The following is a 17,780-nucleotide window of genomic DNA, read 5'->3' as shown; positions in this document are numbered from 1 at the left end:
ATTTTATTTTCTGACTGTTGTAAAGCACGTTTTTAACCTGTGAAAAGGGCTGTATAAATAAACTTTACTTACTTACTTTAACAAAAAAGGGGAAAATGTCAACTTCTCTCTTTATCTTTTAGCACAGAAATGCAAACTTTTTGTTATTTAGTAACAAATTAATGGGATTTCTTTGGGAGGGAAGTGTTTATAAATCAGGGACGTCTGTCACAGTTACACGTTAAACATCTCCAGTATCTTCTTTCCCTTTACATTAGTAGCCACGTCTTCACACATATTGGGTTAAATATGTGACGGATGTTTTTAAAGTGCTATCCCGGATTCTCTGGGCTCACACTGTGGCAGAGTGGCTCAGGGAGCATGAGACAGGATGTTCACGCCTGGATTTACCACCACAGAGTTCCCACCTTTACCCCACCGAGCCGGCTTCTGCATCTCTGACTCTGAAGACGCCGATTTGTTTCAAATCAAAGCTAAAGGTGTGGAATACCTCTGTTTAACACCGAGGAAGTAAATGTGTTCTTATTCTTACATCAGCAACAACACTGCAGCCGTGTTGATGTTTATCTTTTTTATATTCCACATGAACTGGATCAGCCACGAAGCTACAAATATTTAATGGGAAAAAGTCGAGTAAAATCCAGTTGATCGGAGTGTTCTGTTATTGTATTTTAGTTAGTATGTTTTTGCATGTTCAATTCATTGTTTCATTTGTTAGCAATGACCCTTTAAGAGGAACAGGAAGTGGAGGCACATGGCAGTAAAACAGCTGGTCCAGCTGCCTGTTTCCATCTAAAGACATCTGCCTACATCTCATGCCTTATGAAGTATGTAATCTGATCAGATGTTCTCAGACAAGTTTTGATAGATTTAAACAATAAATAAGCAGTTCATTTGTAAGCATGAAGAAGTTAAAAGGTTAAAGGAGTAATTTGATTTCTGACAAAAGTATGGTGCAGTGTATTACCAAGACTATATACTGTATAAGAAGTACATTCTATAAGCATGTTTCTTTTTTGTCTGTTCTCAGTTTCACCCTTTTTTAAGTCAATAAATCTGTGGACAAACTGATCACTGTCTTCAGAGTTTTGATGAACGAAAGGTGTTTATCTTACTGCCGAGTTATATTCGGAACATATAACGAGGCATAGAACGGCACACTGAGGCTGAACCCACTATTCTGGCTTTAAAAAACATCCCTTACATTTACCAGGACAAACTCACGAGGCTGACAGACAGAGATCTGAGTTTCTCACGTGGTCAGTGAGACGCTGACGGCGACAAACGACCGCGCCGCCGCCGCCTCGGCTCTTTATCCGCTGAACGTCCTCAGTTCATTTGGTAATCCTGAGAGCGTTTTCCATGATTACACTATCAAAGACAAACCTTCTGCTTTCAGTGTGAAACAGGGATTAAAGCCAGCCTCTTTAATTCAGGCGGCTCACTAACCACAGCAGATTCTGCCCAAAATGAAGAGACGTTCTCCGGAGGGGAAAAAGCGACTCGCAGAAAGACACGGGAAGGTGAAAGGAAGCTGAAGAGGAGGACGAGAGCGCTGTGTTAATATTCAGCTTTTTATTTCTCATTGCCACAGTGTCTTCAGCTCGGCTTTGAAGATGGACTGTCCACACAGCCAACAGTGAAATTAGAGGAAACGTAGCCAAATCTGTCTGTGATGGAGCCATTTTTTGTTGTTAATATCAAATTACAGCTGCATTACCGTCTATTATGCAGTTTCCTTTCATTCATATTTGCAAATTGTCCACAGTATCAGTACCTAAAGATGCAGAAATATTGTGTGTGAGCACTAAATTTAAACTAATACGTACAGTTTTTATTTGCATTAAACCACTCTGGGGGACAAAAATAAGAAGGTTCAAAGTCTCTAAAAAGCTTTCTGATATTCTAACATCTACTCTCTTGAATTGGAAGTAAGACTCGACACCTTCTGCCTTCCAGTTTTGTGCTTTTTTAAAACAGATTCCTCAGTTTTTATCTTCATTCTTCTCCCTCTATCAGGGCTCGTGCTCCCCAGCGGCTGGGCCTCACAAATTAACCTAACATGCATGTTTTTTGGAGGGTGGGAGGAAGCCAGAGTACCCGGAGAGAACCCACGCATACACGGGGAGAACATGCTAACGCCACGCAGAAAGGCCCCCCAGCCGGGAATCGAACCTGGAACCTTCTTGCTGTGAGGCGACGGTGCTAACCGAGCTCACATCTTCAATCAAATAATCAAAAAGCAGGTAGATAAAAAGGTCAATACGTGTTTGTATACAGTTTAAGACCTGATTTTATCATATTAAAGCCTCTCAGAAGCCAGAGCGAGTGCAAAGGAGACTAAATTAAGAGAAAATATTCTGCACTCAGGCACAGATATCTGTGGGTTCCATGGAGGAAGAAAAGGCTGGGAATAATAGTCAATATCAAATGTGAACTTAACAAAAAGCTGCGGCACGAGCTGATGAAACAAACCTGCAGGTTTGTGTAAGATGGAAGAGACACGTAAAGAAAACACTTTGAAATCAACACCGTTCAACAAGTTCTGCAGACAGATCAGATTCTGACAGAAAAGTGTTTCATCATTCAGTCAGCATGGCAGTGAATCATTTGATTTGCTCTAAAAACACGCAGCATTCCATTAGCTTCAAAGCTACTCATCCTCAGTTTGGGATCATCTGTGCAGGGTTTGCTTTGATGGTGTTTCAAACAGGCTGAAAGGGCCCAAGATCCCAGTCTCAGGAGGTCTGGAGCATCGGGGCATCAAAGCCTCAAAAGGTGGTCACCCACACCTCCTCTCTATGCATTCATTTTGAAGGAGCACGTGTGTCCAAATGTGACACGAAAGCCACATTTAAGGATAAACGAGTGAACGCTATCACAAACAATAAGCTTATAATGTCTTTTCTGAAGCAAACAGACTCCAAATCTGCTCACATCCATCCTGAAACTCCTGAGATCTGTTGCTTGTGTGCTTGTGAATTTGCTTCTAATGGATCATAAGAGTTATAATTCCACCAAATAACAAAGTGCCAGACATGAGGCAGACCAATTATGTCATCACCGCCTACTTGTGGGTGCATTTGAAATGGAGCAGGAGTGTATCTGAGTGCAGAAACCCACAGCATGCAACAGAAAGATTTGATAAAAGACAAAGGCTGTGTTCGAAACCGCATCAGACAGTATGCAGAGCGTTTACCCACAATGCATTTCGCTCCTGCCCGAGCTGAAATCAGCCGGCCTGAAGCTGATTTTCCTTAAGCTCAAACTCTGTAAACTTTAGCAACATTTGAAACATTTTCAGGTGAGAAAGTAATCGTTTAGATCCCCAACGTGTTGAAAACCTGACAAAATACCAGCTATTTACAATTTTGTTCCCACGAATTCGGCGCTACTAAAGCCAGCCGCAGTGAGCAACGCACTTCCGGTTATTTTCACAAAATAAAATACCTGTTGCCTTTTATCATAGGGAAAGCCATTACCATACAATTGGTGCTTTTGTTTTGAAAACAGGAAGTGAACCTACCCTCGTTGTAGCTAGCTTGAAACTGCCGTTTTGACAGGAAATGACATTCGGCGACGTCACGTTACGTTGCATCTTGGGTAGTTTGAGTATGAGTAGTAACCTCATGATGCATACCCAACATTTCAGAGAATCTAGTATGCATCCGGGGAACTTCTTGCTTACTCAAACTCGCATACTAACTAACATACTAACTAATTTCCCGCCATGTGTTTGTAAACTCTGCTCCCATTTAAAATCCGGGCACACAGCCACACTTACCTGAGAGTTTCGGTCCATTTCAGCTCCAGCTCCAGAGCCATCTTGTCCATCTTGAGCTTCTCTTCTTCTTTGGTGGTGATGAGTTTGGCTTCGTGTTGCCGCTTCTGGGTCTCCAGCTCTCCCTGTGAAACAGACGGACCGCTGCCTCATCTTTTCCAGTGTGAGGACTTTTGTAGCATAACGAGTCAAAGCGTGACAATAAATCAGCATTCTGAAGATGATTTTTGGACATTTAGAAGGCGGCTAAAGCTTAAATGGATTACCAGAAGATTACATGTCAAAGCTAATAAGATGCTGAACTTCTCCAACATGCTTTTTAACAGTTAAGATGGATGAGGAATCTGTTCTCCGACCTGCAGCGCGGTCAGCAGGTTGCTGGTCTCTCTCAGCCGGGCTCTGGTGGCGTCCAGCTCCTCCAGCAGTTTGTCCTGGGCCTCCTTCAGAGTGGAGATCTGCCCCTCAGCTGTTCCGAAGTCCTGCTCGCCCTTCCTCACCTCCTGCTGCAGCCGAGACACCTGCGGGGAGGAGAGACGCACGGGCAGTTCCACAGAGGGAATACATTACATCTCTGTTGCACTGCAGGCCGAACCTCAGTGCTGCAGCAACCTTGAAACCGCATCAGCATTTCATGCTCAGCTCCATCAAAAATGTATTCGATAACCGTTTCCTTTTCTGATATTTAAACGAGCGAGGCTCCGATGCTTTGTGCTAACGTGGCAAGATGTTTCTCCAGTGCATCAGATTCAAATCGGCTTTGATGCCGGATGCACAGTTGAGCTCACAATGTGTGCACGGAGCGTTCAAAGAAACAACAAACTGTAGCAGAATGTTTACAGCAAAACTTTCCAGCGAAATGACAACTCAGCTTTTTACTAAGGCTGAGCAACGATTAAAATCTTTAATCTAATTCATCACATGATTTCCCTAATTAATCACGATTAATCGCACTTGTACGCAAAATCCAAAAGTAGTGTATAGCTTTTAGGATTTAGTTTTATTTTAAATGTGCTGCCATATGAATGAAAGTGCCATAACATTTGTTGTGCAAACACACTTTTAACATCAGCATCTTTCTGTAGTTTTTATGTAGAAGCCTCGCTCCACTGTCTGTTTCCTTGAATGACTTGCTGCTATCAGTTGTGTGTTTTGCCTTTAAGTGATATTTTAGACTGGAACTACTACGCTGAGAAGAAAAACTTGGCAACTTAACATATTGGTGACAAATTTGACCAAACTCTCATCTGGATTCGTTCAAGCTCAGCTTTAACCTTCACAGGGTTTAAGTTGGACAACTCTTACATCATCTGTATCACGCTCCGAACTGGAGGACTCAAATGCACGACTCTCAGCATCGGTTTAATCAAACCAGGGTTCGGTACACGGGGAGGCAAGAAAAGACGAAGCAAAGGTCCAAAATCTCTGGTCGTAAAACACGCAAAAGGGCCAAAAACGTGAAAACTAGGCTTGGTAGAAACATCCGAGGCTGGGGTATAAATGCACTGACCAGAGGGTGACGACACTAAGACTGTGACAGGAAGTGACTACCAAAGTAAAGCAGGAGCAGGGAACACACACGACGGTCTCAGGGTAAACCTGGGCCCGACTCGTTCCGTCTCAGGCTCAGACTCGGAGCGGAGGGTTTAAAGGGATAACACTAATCCAGTTTGTAAAAGAAAAAGCTGTAAGCCAATTACTCGCATTTTATCTGTTCGACAACTAAAACCCTGAGGCCAGGTTTGAGCCTTTAGTTTCCCCTCAGATAACTGTGTTAATGTGTCTTTTCACCTAATTTCTGACACGTTACACGCGTGTACAACTGGAAAATGTTAAAATATTCAGGTTAAAATCCTTTCTTTTTTGTGGCTCAGGATGAAGACTGCAGTTTGGTTTACAGTTCAGTGAGTTTTGAAGAATTCATAAAGCTTTTCTTTATATTTCACCAGCCAAAAGTTCCTTAACCCTAATAGCCGTTTCTTTAATCTGCCATTGCAGAAAAACTAAAAAGCTGATAAAACTGATGTTGTAGCTCATCAATGACATATTCCAGACCTAATAATCCCCCATAGAATATTTCACTTTGCAATGCATACATTGAAAATACAGCAGTTTTTGTGTTTTTTTTAACAGAAATTGGTGTTTACCTCATATACACTAGTATTTAAAGGGTTCATTTTTTGAAAATAATTGAAAACTTGGTGGTTATGATCAGAACTGAAGTGGAAGAAAAGATTTCTGAAAAAAAAAGTGGAAAAAAATATTAACATATGGTATTTTGGGGATCATTTTATAAGGAGACAAAAATGGTCCTTTTCAGAAATTAAGGAGTTTTTTTTTTTTTTTTTTTTTTTTAAATCAGGCATAACAAAAAAATTTAAAATCCCTAAAAATCAATGTTGTTGCTAATCATTGACATATCCCAGACCATAATTATCCCTACTCAATAATTCCACTTTGCATTCCATATTTTGAAAATACTGGCACCTAAAGGCTTCAAATTTGGGCTAAAAAGTTCAAATTGGCATCTAAAGGGTTAATTTTTTTTGAAAATAATTGAAAACTTGGTAGTTATGATCAGAACTAAGGTGGTATAAAAGATCTACGAAAAAAAAGCGGAAAAAAATATGAACATATGATGTTTTTAGGTCGTTTTAAAAGGGGACAAAATGTCCCTTTTCAGAAATTAAGTTGTGTTTTAAATCAGATATGAGGGTTAAACTGACACCAAACTTACAATAAGCAGTTTTTACTGTTTCTTTATGTAAGTAATACACCCAGTTAGTAAAACTTAGTGTGCAGTTGCTATGGAAACGATCAAAAAACCAGTTCATAATGGTTTTAAATATGCAAATGTTTGTGAAATCTTGCTTGATTTGACATCAGTGCAACAGGCGACATACTAATGCTGCGTTACCTCCTCGGTGGCTTCGTTCAGCTTGGACGTCAGCTCCTCCCTCAGCTCGTCCAGCTGCTGCCCCAGAAGCGTCTTCTGCTCTTCCAGAGAGAGCCGCTCCTTCTCAAACTGCTGCTCCAGCTCCTGTGGAAACCCATCAGCAACACAAACACACACAGAGCAATGAAATCAGCGACTCATCAGCAGCATCTGTGGTGTTTCACGTCTGCAAACACTCATCCAGGTGATGTGGCACCAAACAGATGCGGCAGAGGTGAATATTTTCTTTAAATCCGACTAAACGGATGTGGCAACAGAGCAAAAGACTCATTCATTGGGCTTATTACCATGTTTTCACATGAAATAACACTTCTTTTAAGCACTGCAACCTTCTTTCTGTGCCTGTTAAATTCAGTTTGATAGCGACTGAGATGTTGTTGTCTGGGAGGATCAGCGGCAGACTGCCAAGCATCTGCACCAGCAAGCTTTTAGGGGTCAGAGGTCACCCCCACACTTTTCAGAGTAAACACAAGAAAAACTTAAGGACATGAAAAAATGCTTGTTTGACCCTTTTTATCCGTCTTTCAACAAGCTGCTGGGCCTGTTCGAAGGCTGAACAAAAACCTTGAATCCAGCTTAGAAGGAGGAATTTAGACGAAGAGTTTGTTGTGCACATAAAAATGGAGTAAAAGATGTTGGGAAGGAAAGTGTAGTTAGAATATTTTGCATTTCCTTTGTCTGCGTGGCGCTCTGAGACGGTGTTTGTGCTTTCAGAGGAGAGAGACTCTCTGTACTCCCACTGCTGGAAGTTTTAGGTTTCTTTTGCCAGCACTGGCGAGTAGTACACTGCATGCGATATTTAGGTTTCAGGAGAGTAAACAGACTTCTCTTTCTTCCAAAAAGGAACGTAAAACAAGTCTCTGGTGACGATGTTTGCACAGACATGAGACAGCGAAGCCCATCTCAGTCGTTCTGCAGAACAGAAACACATTTCTGAGACTTTTTCAGGGCAGGAAGTGGATGAAGAATGGAAAAGTTTGAATTTAAGAACGAACGAGATGGCGGATACAAGCGGCTGTTTCCTTTGGAAGGTGGCTGGGCCCAGCCTCAGAGATAAGGGGACGGGCCTCCCTGTGGAGGTTTCCTGGGCTCCGGGGCAGACCCAGGACTCGCTGGAGGGATTATATAACCCCTTCTGGCCTGGGAACGCCTCCGGATCCCCCAGGAGGAGCCGGAGAGTGGCGCCGGGGAGAGGAATATATTGCGACCCGACCTCGGATAAAGCTAAGAAATGGCTAAAAAAGGACAAAAACTCACATTTGTCACATTCTTCGTATGAATGCAGTGCCTCTGCAGTCATTGTACAGATGAAACTCGATTAATTCATCTGTAAACCACTTTCTTTTCATTTTCTTATTCTCTCGTCTGTCCTTGACAGAGATAAGACTCTGTCGCCCTGCACTGCCGCCATAATAAAGCTCATTATGCCTGCTTATGGATGGTAAACGGTTTCTGTTACACTGTGGAGTGACTGCGACTTTCAAAGGACAATTACAGCAAAGGAAAATTGCTCCAACATCAAATGCAATTCGCCACAGTTATTTACGAGATAGGGGGAAGGATTTTGTGATAGAAAAACAGAGCATGGACAGCAGTGACATGCTCTCATTTAAATTATTAGGACCCAAGAGGAGCTGATCTGAATGTGCGAGGCTTAATGAATAAAAGTCTGAGGGTAAGAACTGTTATAGCTGTAGCTTCCCTCAAGAAAAAAAACTGTGACAACTAATTCATGCAAACGTGCGTCTGCGAAACAGTCTGAATAAATGTGATAATAAGTCATAACACCACGTCTCACACGGGTCCCTGAAGAACAGAGGAATGGGAGTGAGGATGTAAATGAACCAAGAAAAACTCCATTCATGTTTCTATCAAGTTTGGAGTTTTTTTAAATTTGTGTCTTAAAGAATAACCAGAGAAACGGAGGCTGTGTTCGAAACCGCATACTACACACTACATACTACACACTACATACTACACGCTTGCATACTGCATACTTATCGATCAGACAGTATGCAGAGCGTTTACCCACAATGCATTTCGCTCCTGCCCGAGCCGAAATCAGCCGGCTTGAAGCTGATTTCCCTTAAGCTCTAAACTCTGTAAACTTTAGCAACATTTGAAACATTTTCAGGTGAGAAAGCAGTCGTTTAGATCCCCAACGTGTTGAAAACCTGACAAAATACCGGCTATTTACAATTTTGTTCCCACGAATTTGGCGCTACTAAAGCTAGCCGCAGTGAGCAACGCACTTCCGGTTATTTTCACAAAATAAAATACCCGTTGCCTTTTATCATAGGGAAAGCCATTACGATACAATTGGTGCTTTTGTTTTGAAAACAGGAAGTGAACCTACCCTCGTTGTAGCTAGCTTGAACTGCCGTTTTGACAGGAAATGACGATCGGCGACGTCACGTTACGTTGCATCTTGGGTAGTTTGAGTATGAGTAGTAACCTCATGATGCATACCCAACATTTCAGTGAATCTAGTATGTATCCGGGAACTTCTCGCTTACTCAAACTCGCATACTAACTCAAAAAGTTAGTAGGAGTAGTAGGAGAAGTATGCGGTTTGGAACACAGCCAATGAGTCAAACTTAAAGTTAGTTAAAGTTTTCGAGCTCTTATGGACACGAGACAGAATAAAAATATTCATTGATTCACATGCAATGTTCTGGGAAATCTGAAAAGTACGAGCTCCCAACCAGAGCAACTTCTGGAGGTGAAACTTCTCTTTTCCCACCCAATTAGATCCAGGTGCTGGAAAAGGATTTTGGCTTCAAAATGCAGCTAAACTTGATCGTTTTTGCATCTTGTGAGGAGCAGAATTATTGGCAAATAGAATTACGAGGTTATTATTGCATAAAAAGGGTGAGGGAAGTGAGAAAATAGCTGTCCGCTAACACATTTAACAGATATGGTGGATTTGAAGCTGTTTTCTGATGACCTGAACTTAAATATTTGCCCTTTTTTCAGTTCCGCTTTAGTCTCTTCCATTTTCTGAGGACAATTTCTGGCTCTTTGGTTCACCAACCCCTCTGGCTCTTTGGTGCTCGGCGGGTGGAGTTTAGGAACTTCTCTTCTTACCTCTTTGGTATTCTACGCCTCATAATTTTTGTTCCCCCGCGTTCACCAATCAAACGCAGCCGTGCAGTCTGGTCACGTGACCATACTCAATCTCAGCGACGGGACGGGTTAGCTTTAGCATTAGCAGTCGTAGCAAACAAACAAAGAAACAGATGAAAAATGTCAGAACCAACGGTGGGAAATGAAGACGCAGACGAGGCCTCATACTGAAAGCATGTTTACCTTACAAAGAGTGAGAAACAGCAGCTACATTATGTGTCTTTTATGTGTCATATTATTCTAAAGTAACAGTTCTTTTACTTGAGTACAATTTTTGGCTCCTCTACCCACCTCTGCTTACCAATATATAAACTAGAAAAAAAAACAGAAAATGATCTAATCAGTCTGCCAGCATCAAGGGTATGATGGGCCACTGGCTACTGGTGAAGAATAAAGTCAGAGGTGGGGGGGCCTATCATGACACATCAGGACTTCTGCCGTACCTTCCAGCTCAATTTAGAGGGCTGATTCATTTAGATTCACAATGATGCTTCTCACAGGCAGCTCTCATTATGGTGTAATTCCAGTGGATGAAAGAAAAGAAGTGATGAAAGAGAGGATCATTAGCGAGATTCTCTTTGTATCAGACAATAGAATCAGGTGATGAAGGACTGATGGAGACCTATTTCGTCTCATCTCTCTGCCCTGTCACATTTCAGAAAAGCTGTGAAACTGATGACTGAAGGAGCAGAAAGCGAATGAATTACTGTCGCTCTTTCAGGCCGGACATTTCTGCAGCGTTATCACGAACAGGAGGGAACAGCCGAGCATTTCAGAACACATCGGGAGGCGAGATGAGGCCAGAAGAAAGGGAATCTCCATGTAAAAAACGCACAACAGACTTCTATCAATGCAGCCGTCTGCTCAGATCAGTATCATTTAAAACACGGCCTCATTATGCAACTTGGAGGCAGGAGAATACTGGATCAGTCGCCTTCACACGGCTGTGCGCGACTGGAAACTGGAGTCTGTGGAGATCAGGCATCATCACAAGGCTGTGCGACTCTACACCTTGGCAGCAGTTAAATTAGTGTTGGGCTGTGGCTCAGAACAGCCACCTCAGGCTCATTAAACCGGTCCCAGGCCCTGTTTGTAATCCTCGGGGACGATTTCAGTGTTTCATATCAGATACAAAGTGATAACGACACCAGAATTTGGCTATTTGTTACCATCAGGCACAAGAAGGATAAAGAGATAAAGGAACAGAGAACCTCCATCTTCCTGTATTTATGGCTGGTTTTTTGTTGCTGTATTGGGTCAGTTGCATTTGTAAAGTTGCTTAGAATTAGTTCAATAAGATCAGCTTCTTCCATGCATCCAATTCGGGATCTGAAGGGGCGTATCCCAGCTGCTATTGGGCGAAAGGCGGGGAAACACCCGGGCAGGAGGCCAGCCAATCACAGGGCTGAGACCTGCTTCTTTAACTGTTTTCACCCCGATTCAGAGCAGCAAATTTTTTTATTTTTTAAACATATATTTATTGTTTTTTCATGTTAATATAACAACATCCAACAATTTAAACATCCAAAACATACGGCAGTAAAGAAAATAATAATTAAATGATAAAAAAAGATACATTAAAACTGCAGCAAAGCAGCATATCTAAACAGGAGTGAAACTGAGTCCTCCTCAGTGTCCGTTATAAGAATAATACGCCACTTGGCTAATCTACACGTAAACAAGGCAAAGCTCATGCAGCACCGTGTGGAAAGTGAGATGTCAGGAGTTGGTATTAAACCTCGGAGTGCTGTGATAGACTGTGACAGATGCGTCAGTCCAGCAGAGATGTGAAAGCGGGAGCTACCAGCCTCTTCTCAGCCATAAATGAAAGACACAACCTGGTTCATAAATAAAAATCTAATACAGCTGAAGTTTTCATAGTTGCTGGATATGAGGAGTCATTACGAGAGACGGACTCAATAAAAGAGCCCTGAACAGCGGTAATAGAGACACGATTCATTGACTCACAAGCTTAAAGTTACACAAACTGGATTCAGCTGCCTTCAACTCAATTTGTAGACCAGATAATTACCTTTTTTTTAAAAAAACAAAAGGGAAACGGTGGTAAAAGCCAAAGTTTGAAGCTGTTTTAGCAAAGCTTTACGTCTTCCCTCCGGTCAGCACGACCACACAGGCCTCAGTAAACTCTGCAGCCCAGATAAAGTATATTCTCTACTGTTAGGAGGGTTCCTTTGAGCAGCTGCTGGGATGTCTTCAGCACCGAGGGCAAAGTAATACAGGAGACTGAAAGCGAGGAGGATGTTACGTAACACCGAGCACGGGGTCACACAGCGTCCACCAGAGATGCCAGACCAAGAAAAAAGAAGCCAGTTCCTTTTTATGCAACACTTTTAGCTTCTTTAAAGGCCTCTTAAGACTTTCTGCTGCCAGGAAAGCACAAATATCAAAGGTAAATAGCATCTATCGCTGCGTTAAACCATCTCAGAGGCTGTTTTTACCCGTTTACTCACCTGAGTGTACATAAAAATGTGCTTATGCAAATGTTTTAAACACAATTTATGTAAAACCATGAATATTTGCGTCTGTTCTGGTCCATTAGGTCTTAATTAAGACCCCCTACATGAATATCTGAGATGTCACAGCTTTATATCTTCTGAATTAAACTTATTTTATTCCCATTTGATCCTGCAGGAATCTGCCTCATCTGAGGAAAGATGAAGCCGACTCCCAAACAGAAGCTTCAGTGAGCAGTGGAAGAGGACCGACTAAGATGCTGCTGGATGCTGGATGTATGGGCCTAAGGCCAGTTAGGATGGCCACACTCGGCGCTAAGTAAGCAGCAGTAAATTATTAATGCGGGAGGTTTTAGAAACACACACAGGTGGGCTGCAGTCGTATCCCTCGGCCAACAAGCATCCACCCCCTCCATCAAATCCTTTTGCCCTACTTTTGATAACTTTCCTGACTCCATACTCTCCACTTGCTGTTTCACGTCAACTAAATGTCACGAGCGTTCAAGCAGGACTTTGAGTTGTAACAATTTCACTCTTTTAAATGTCAAACCTCCACGTTTCTCCCACACGGCTTAATTTCCTCATCGGTCTAAAGCGCGAAAGCGACAAAACGTTGAAATCTGTGACGTAAAAAGACACGTTGGGCAGAGACAGAAAACGTGTGCTTTCTTTGTAGCGTGCATTTCCACGCTTCCTCACACGTGTAGGCGGAGCGTTAATCTAATTAGTTTCCTTCCTTCTGCGGCACGACGACACGCAGCAGCGGCCGTTTGTCACCGAGCGGCAGGAGCAGCGTCTTCCTGAAATAGCAGCACTCTTATCACCTGTGTGACTCATGCAGCAGACTCCACATGTGGATCCCATCAGCTGTAACATCCACGGATTCAGCTTTCATTCAGATTTGGCTTTGATTCGTCTGCTGTAACACGGTAACAGTGGCAGAGGCTCCTTCGGGTTGCTCACATTTCCAGCAGATTATGCAAACCCGGTGGTGTCCCAGATGACATTTATAGGTGGTAAATATAAACGTGCACCCACGTCAGTAGGCTGCGTTTCCTCCTTTGAGTTTGCCAGCTTCTTAGTCACCGTTGCAGCTTCTTTTGATGCGATTTAATCTACAGAGACCCGAAATAAAAATGCAGATTTTCTGCAGCAGTCTGAACTTTGCTTCGTTTTTATCTTCGCGGAAAGATAATAAACCTTATTTGGGATGTAAAACAAGCTGCTCGTTGTCCTTTGCGTGTCCTTTAAAACCTTTATTCTCTTTCTTTGTCGCCTCACCTGCTTCAGAACTGCCCAACATGTATTTTTCTCCAGCAGCAAAGAGCCTGCTGAGTATTCTGAAGGAAGTAGTTTATCATCTCTCATCACGGCGCAGGAAAAATTCTGGCAGTGCAGGAAGGACACAAAGTACATTCACTAAAGTGAGAGACAACCCTCGACAGATCTTAACTTGTGATGTACTTAACTTAATTTACTTTAACTTTAGACCACTTTAAACTTCTACTGGAGCTCAAAATTTGAATGTAAAGTATCAACATGGAGGAAACAACCGGAAGAATAAACAGTCGTCATCTCTGAAGACATTTCTGACCCTTATCGGTCTGTCAGGCCAACAGGATTTAATCTGATCCCATCTATGAGTTGAACTCTGACTGAATGCAAATAAACACTCAGGTGAATAAATGTCAGAAGTGTTCATTTGCCCCTCGGTCAGTTAAATGTACTGATGGGCACTAATGTCCTGCAGGACCGACATCAGGAGGAAGGAAAACTCTACAGTCACTGAGGAGCAGGAGATAGTCATGCTGGGCTTTATGAGTCCGTTTCAGGGAAACCTGCTCGGCTGAGCGCCGTCATCTTCATTTTTAATCCTTCTTCACATCATGGGATTGACCCAAAACCTAAAAAATGAACTAAACCATAGTTCCGTTTGACGGTTCAGACCCCTTTTTGTTTAGCTCTTTCATCCACACGGGTCATTTCTGATGCAGCTGTTGCCTTAATCCAAGAAGAAAAAGTTCACTTATCCTCACAGAAAGGCCAGCGACCTGAAACAATATCCGGGCCTTTGTGATAATCTATCATTTTACTGCTCAACAAACGGAATAAATAGCTGCTTTCTGGTTCTTGTGGCAGATGGTGATGTCAGTGAACAATGTTGGCTCAAAGGGTCAAAGCAGGCTGGTTACTTGCTGAGAACCAGCTCCCAGTGTCCATAGGGCATTAAGCAAACACTGTTTCTTCCTTTAAAGAAGCCGTTCTTCTCAGCAGAAACTGCAGGACTGTGGCAGTACAGTAGGTTTAGGGTTTACTGATCGGTATACACTGGAAAAAAATGCACCATCAAAAATAAGTAAGAACTAGAAAGCTGCAAGTAGCTGTATGCGGGATCGAGATGTGCGCACGTTGGGCATGCGCTGGACGTCGTCGTCGCGCAGCTCTGCCAACACGCACGAGACCCTCTGCGTACAAGCACATAATAACCCCAATGCGGAGGGGTATTTGAACATTTCTAGGGGGCGCCACTGAACCATTTTGCTCCATCCACACACGATACCCTTTACATATGTACGAGGTCGTCAGGGTGGGCGTGTGTGCCAAGTTTCATGACTTTGGGATGATGATAAGGCTTTCAAATCACAAACACCACCACACGATTTTCACCGCCTGGCCACGCCCACACCATTCAGAGATTGGAAAGGTTTTTCAATTAACTTTTCCCCCCCTGTCTTAAAGGGGAATTCCGAACATTTTACAAATATATCCCATCTGTTGGAGCACCAGGGAAGTTGGCCAAAGGGAAGACCGCGAGATATGTTCATGCCCGCTGTGCAAAGTTGTCCAATTGCGCTGATTTCGGGCAAGCGTTTAACCTTTTCTGAGGCTCTTAACGACCATCAAACTCGTCAAACTCTTCCATTCCAACAACAGAATCTGACGAACTATCCATCTCGAAATTGCAAACAATAAAAACCCGAGGGTTCTTATCTCCCGCAGCTGAATAATGGGCGAAGGTGCGCTCCTTCCAGCAGTCATGTGACACGTCATGACATCACGGCGAAAATGGGTTTTGAAACGAGTCAGCTGTTCGATAGGAAACAATAACAAACATGGCAATGTGTAGTTCGGTTCCCGAGGGTCGTTTTTGGTGGACAAAAAGACAATTTTGGAATACTATAGTGTATGACTTCGGCGATTAATTTGTGCGCACGCCTGTGGAACATGGAAGCTGAGAGAGGTAAGTGCGCTGTTTTTGAAATCTCAAAATGTATAATGTCTGTGCTAGCTAATGGTATGGTTAGCCCCTGGGTTGAATTGTATTGCTACTGACACCACGGCCAATTCGGTCGAAAGTATTTTGATACACGTTAAGAGCCTCAGAAAAGGTTAAAAGCTTGCCCGAAAGAGCCCGCTTTCATGGAAATCAGCGCAATTGGACAACTTTGCGCAGCGGGCATGAAAATTTCTCGCAGTTTTCCCTTTGGCCAACTTCCCTTGCTTGAAATAAGCAAAAAAAAAAAAAATCAGCCAATGGAACCAGTGAAAATCGGCTTGTCAAGATTTCTTGAAATAAGATGTGATATTTGGGACTTTTAAGATAAAAGTGATCTTGAAATTAGCTTAAAAACCTCTTCAAATGAAAAAAAAAAAGCGTTTCGGTGCTGAAGCATATGCAGACAATGCGGGACGCCTGTCGCTCATCATCAGCCCTGACTCATCGGCATCAACAGACTGAATGGTGCGACGGGACCAAATCTTTTGGCAGGGACGCAGAGAGGCTGAGGGAGCTGACAGCTTGTATTCTGACTGAGTCACTGCTGATTATCTGTCTGCTCGCTTTTAGATCATATCTGATATCACAACACAAACACTGGCATCAGGTGGGAAACAGCAATGTGAGTGCAACAAAACTCTGAGTTTTCAGTGTTCAGATCCTTCACTTGAGCTGCACTATTCTGTATTAAAGGGATAGTTCGCCTCTTTTGACATGAAGCTGTATGAAATCCCATTTTAGCAATATCATTTATGAACATTTTCTTACCCCCTGCTGCGTCCTGTGAGCTGAGCTGAGCTGAGTATGGGATGTCATACAGCTTCATGTCGAAAGAGGCGAACTATCCCTTTAACACTGGAGTAATCCAATGTAAAACATGCAGGTTGCAACCCAGAGAGGTGCTGCCACCTCCTACACTTTCTTTGGCTTTAAGCTTTACGGTAACGGTCGGTCTACTGGTCCAACATTCACTCTGTTCTTATCGTTTAGCTGTGATAAAACCCCAACATATCCCCGGCTCCGCCAAGGACAGGGAGGCACTTCTTCTACCGGCGGATACCGGACAGCAACCCCGATGGGTGAGCGTTATGTTGCTCTAACTGGTGAATATCAGGTTACGTATACATCAACTCGTGGTGGTTAAAGTTCCAGGAACCTGCGTTTTTTCTGATTTGAAACAGGAAGTAACGGGCTCCAGGGAGGCAGTAAAGGAGAGATTACCATGAGTTTACAGTGCTGAACATTTCTTATGTGGTTTAACATCTACAGCAGCAAATAAAACCTGCGCACTTTAAGTTGAGCCACAGGAACAGTTTCTACAAAATTCAAACCGAGCCACTCGTTCCAGCTTCAATCCGCTGGTGAAAAGAGGAGCAGAGAATCTGAGCCTCAAGGCTTTAATCTCTGGTTGTTTCACAAAGGTTATTCTCTAACGCACAAATAAAAACACAGAAATATGAAACGTAACAGATTGCATATGAATGGCCCACTTCCTGCCTGTGCGGGCAGCTCTGAGCAGCACGATGGCTGGGACTGTCGGGGGGGGGGGGGTGCGACACATGTAATTTGCTTAATCTGCAGCTGCTCAGAGGAAGTCACATTAAACTGTGGCTGTGGTGCCGACTTGTTGTTGTATCTACAAGTGAAACTTCTTTATTGCTCTTCATTAATGGTCTTAAAACCTTTTATTCTCACTTTGAATATACTTTTTAAACAGTCAGGAAACCAAAACCAATCTTTATTCTACACAAAATCAACTAAATATGTCAAGATTAACACAAGTCCGAACGTGTTTCTGCTGCTCTAACGAGCTTTTCTTTTCATCAGAGGAACCGAGGAGCATTTTACCTCCCAGAACAACCCTTACGAGCAGGTTAGCTGTGTGCTCTCAGTGTCTTATTTCCTCTTTTCTGTCTCAGACATCTTTTATTTAACCTCAACTGAGCACACACTCTTGCATTTGTGAACTTTAGCAACTTTAGTTGAGCTGAGTTTGATTAATTTGCACCAGAGCAATTTAAAGTGTTCAAAGCCCCGTTAAATATCATAATATCCTGGTTTATTATGCATGTAGTGAATGAGAGCAAATGTTGAAAACATTTTGAAAGAAGCCTACTGCAGCTACTTTCACCTTTTATGTGTATAAAGTTCACAAACTGAAGTGTACTC

General features: G+C 42.7%; 1 protein-coding gene across 3 annotated transcripts in view; it reads right to left on the bottom strand.

The window, feature by feature from the left end:
• fam184ab (family with sequence similarity 184 member Ab) overlaps positions 1–17,780 on the bottom strand; it is a 158,405-nt gene that overhangs the window by 58,596 nt on the left and 82,029 nt on the right. For all 3 annotated transcript variants that reach the window (XM_075459367.1, XM_075459369.1, XM_075459368.1), the window contains exons 10-12: positions 6,696–6,818; positions 4,138–4,299; positions 3,785–3,906 (exon numbers count right to left, since the gene is read on the bottom strand). In XM_075459367.1, coding sequence (XP_075315482.1) covers positions 3,785–3,906; positions 4,138–4,299; positions 6,696–6,818 — 407 coding nt within the window. The remainder of the gene's footprint in view (positions 1–3,784; positions 3,907–4,137; positions 4,300–6,695; positions 6,819–17,780) is intronic.

Source organism: Odontesthes bonariensis, chromosome 24, assembly GCF_027942865.1.
Source record: "Odontesthes bonariensis isolate fOdoBon6 chromosome 24, fOdoBon6.hap1, whole genome shotgun sequence".
Lineage (NCBI taxonomy): Eukaryota > Metazoa > Chordata > Actinopteri > Atheriniformes > Atherinopsidae > Odontesthes > Odontesthes bonariensis.
Note: the sequence above shows the minus strand (reverse complement) of the source record. Positions and strands in the feature narration are given on the sequence as shown.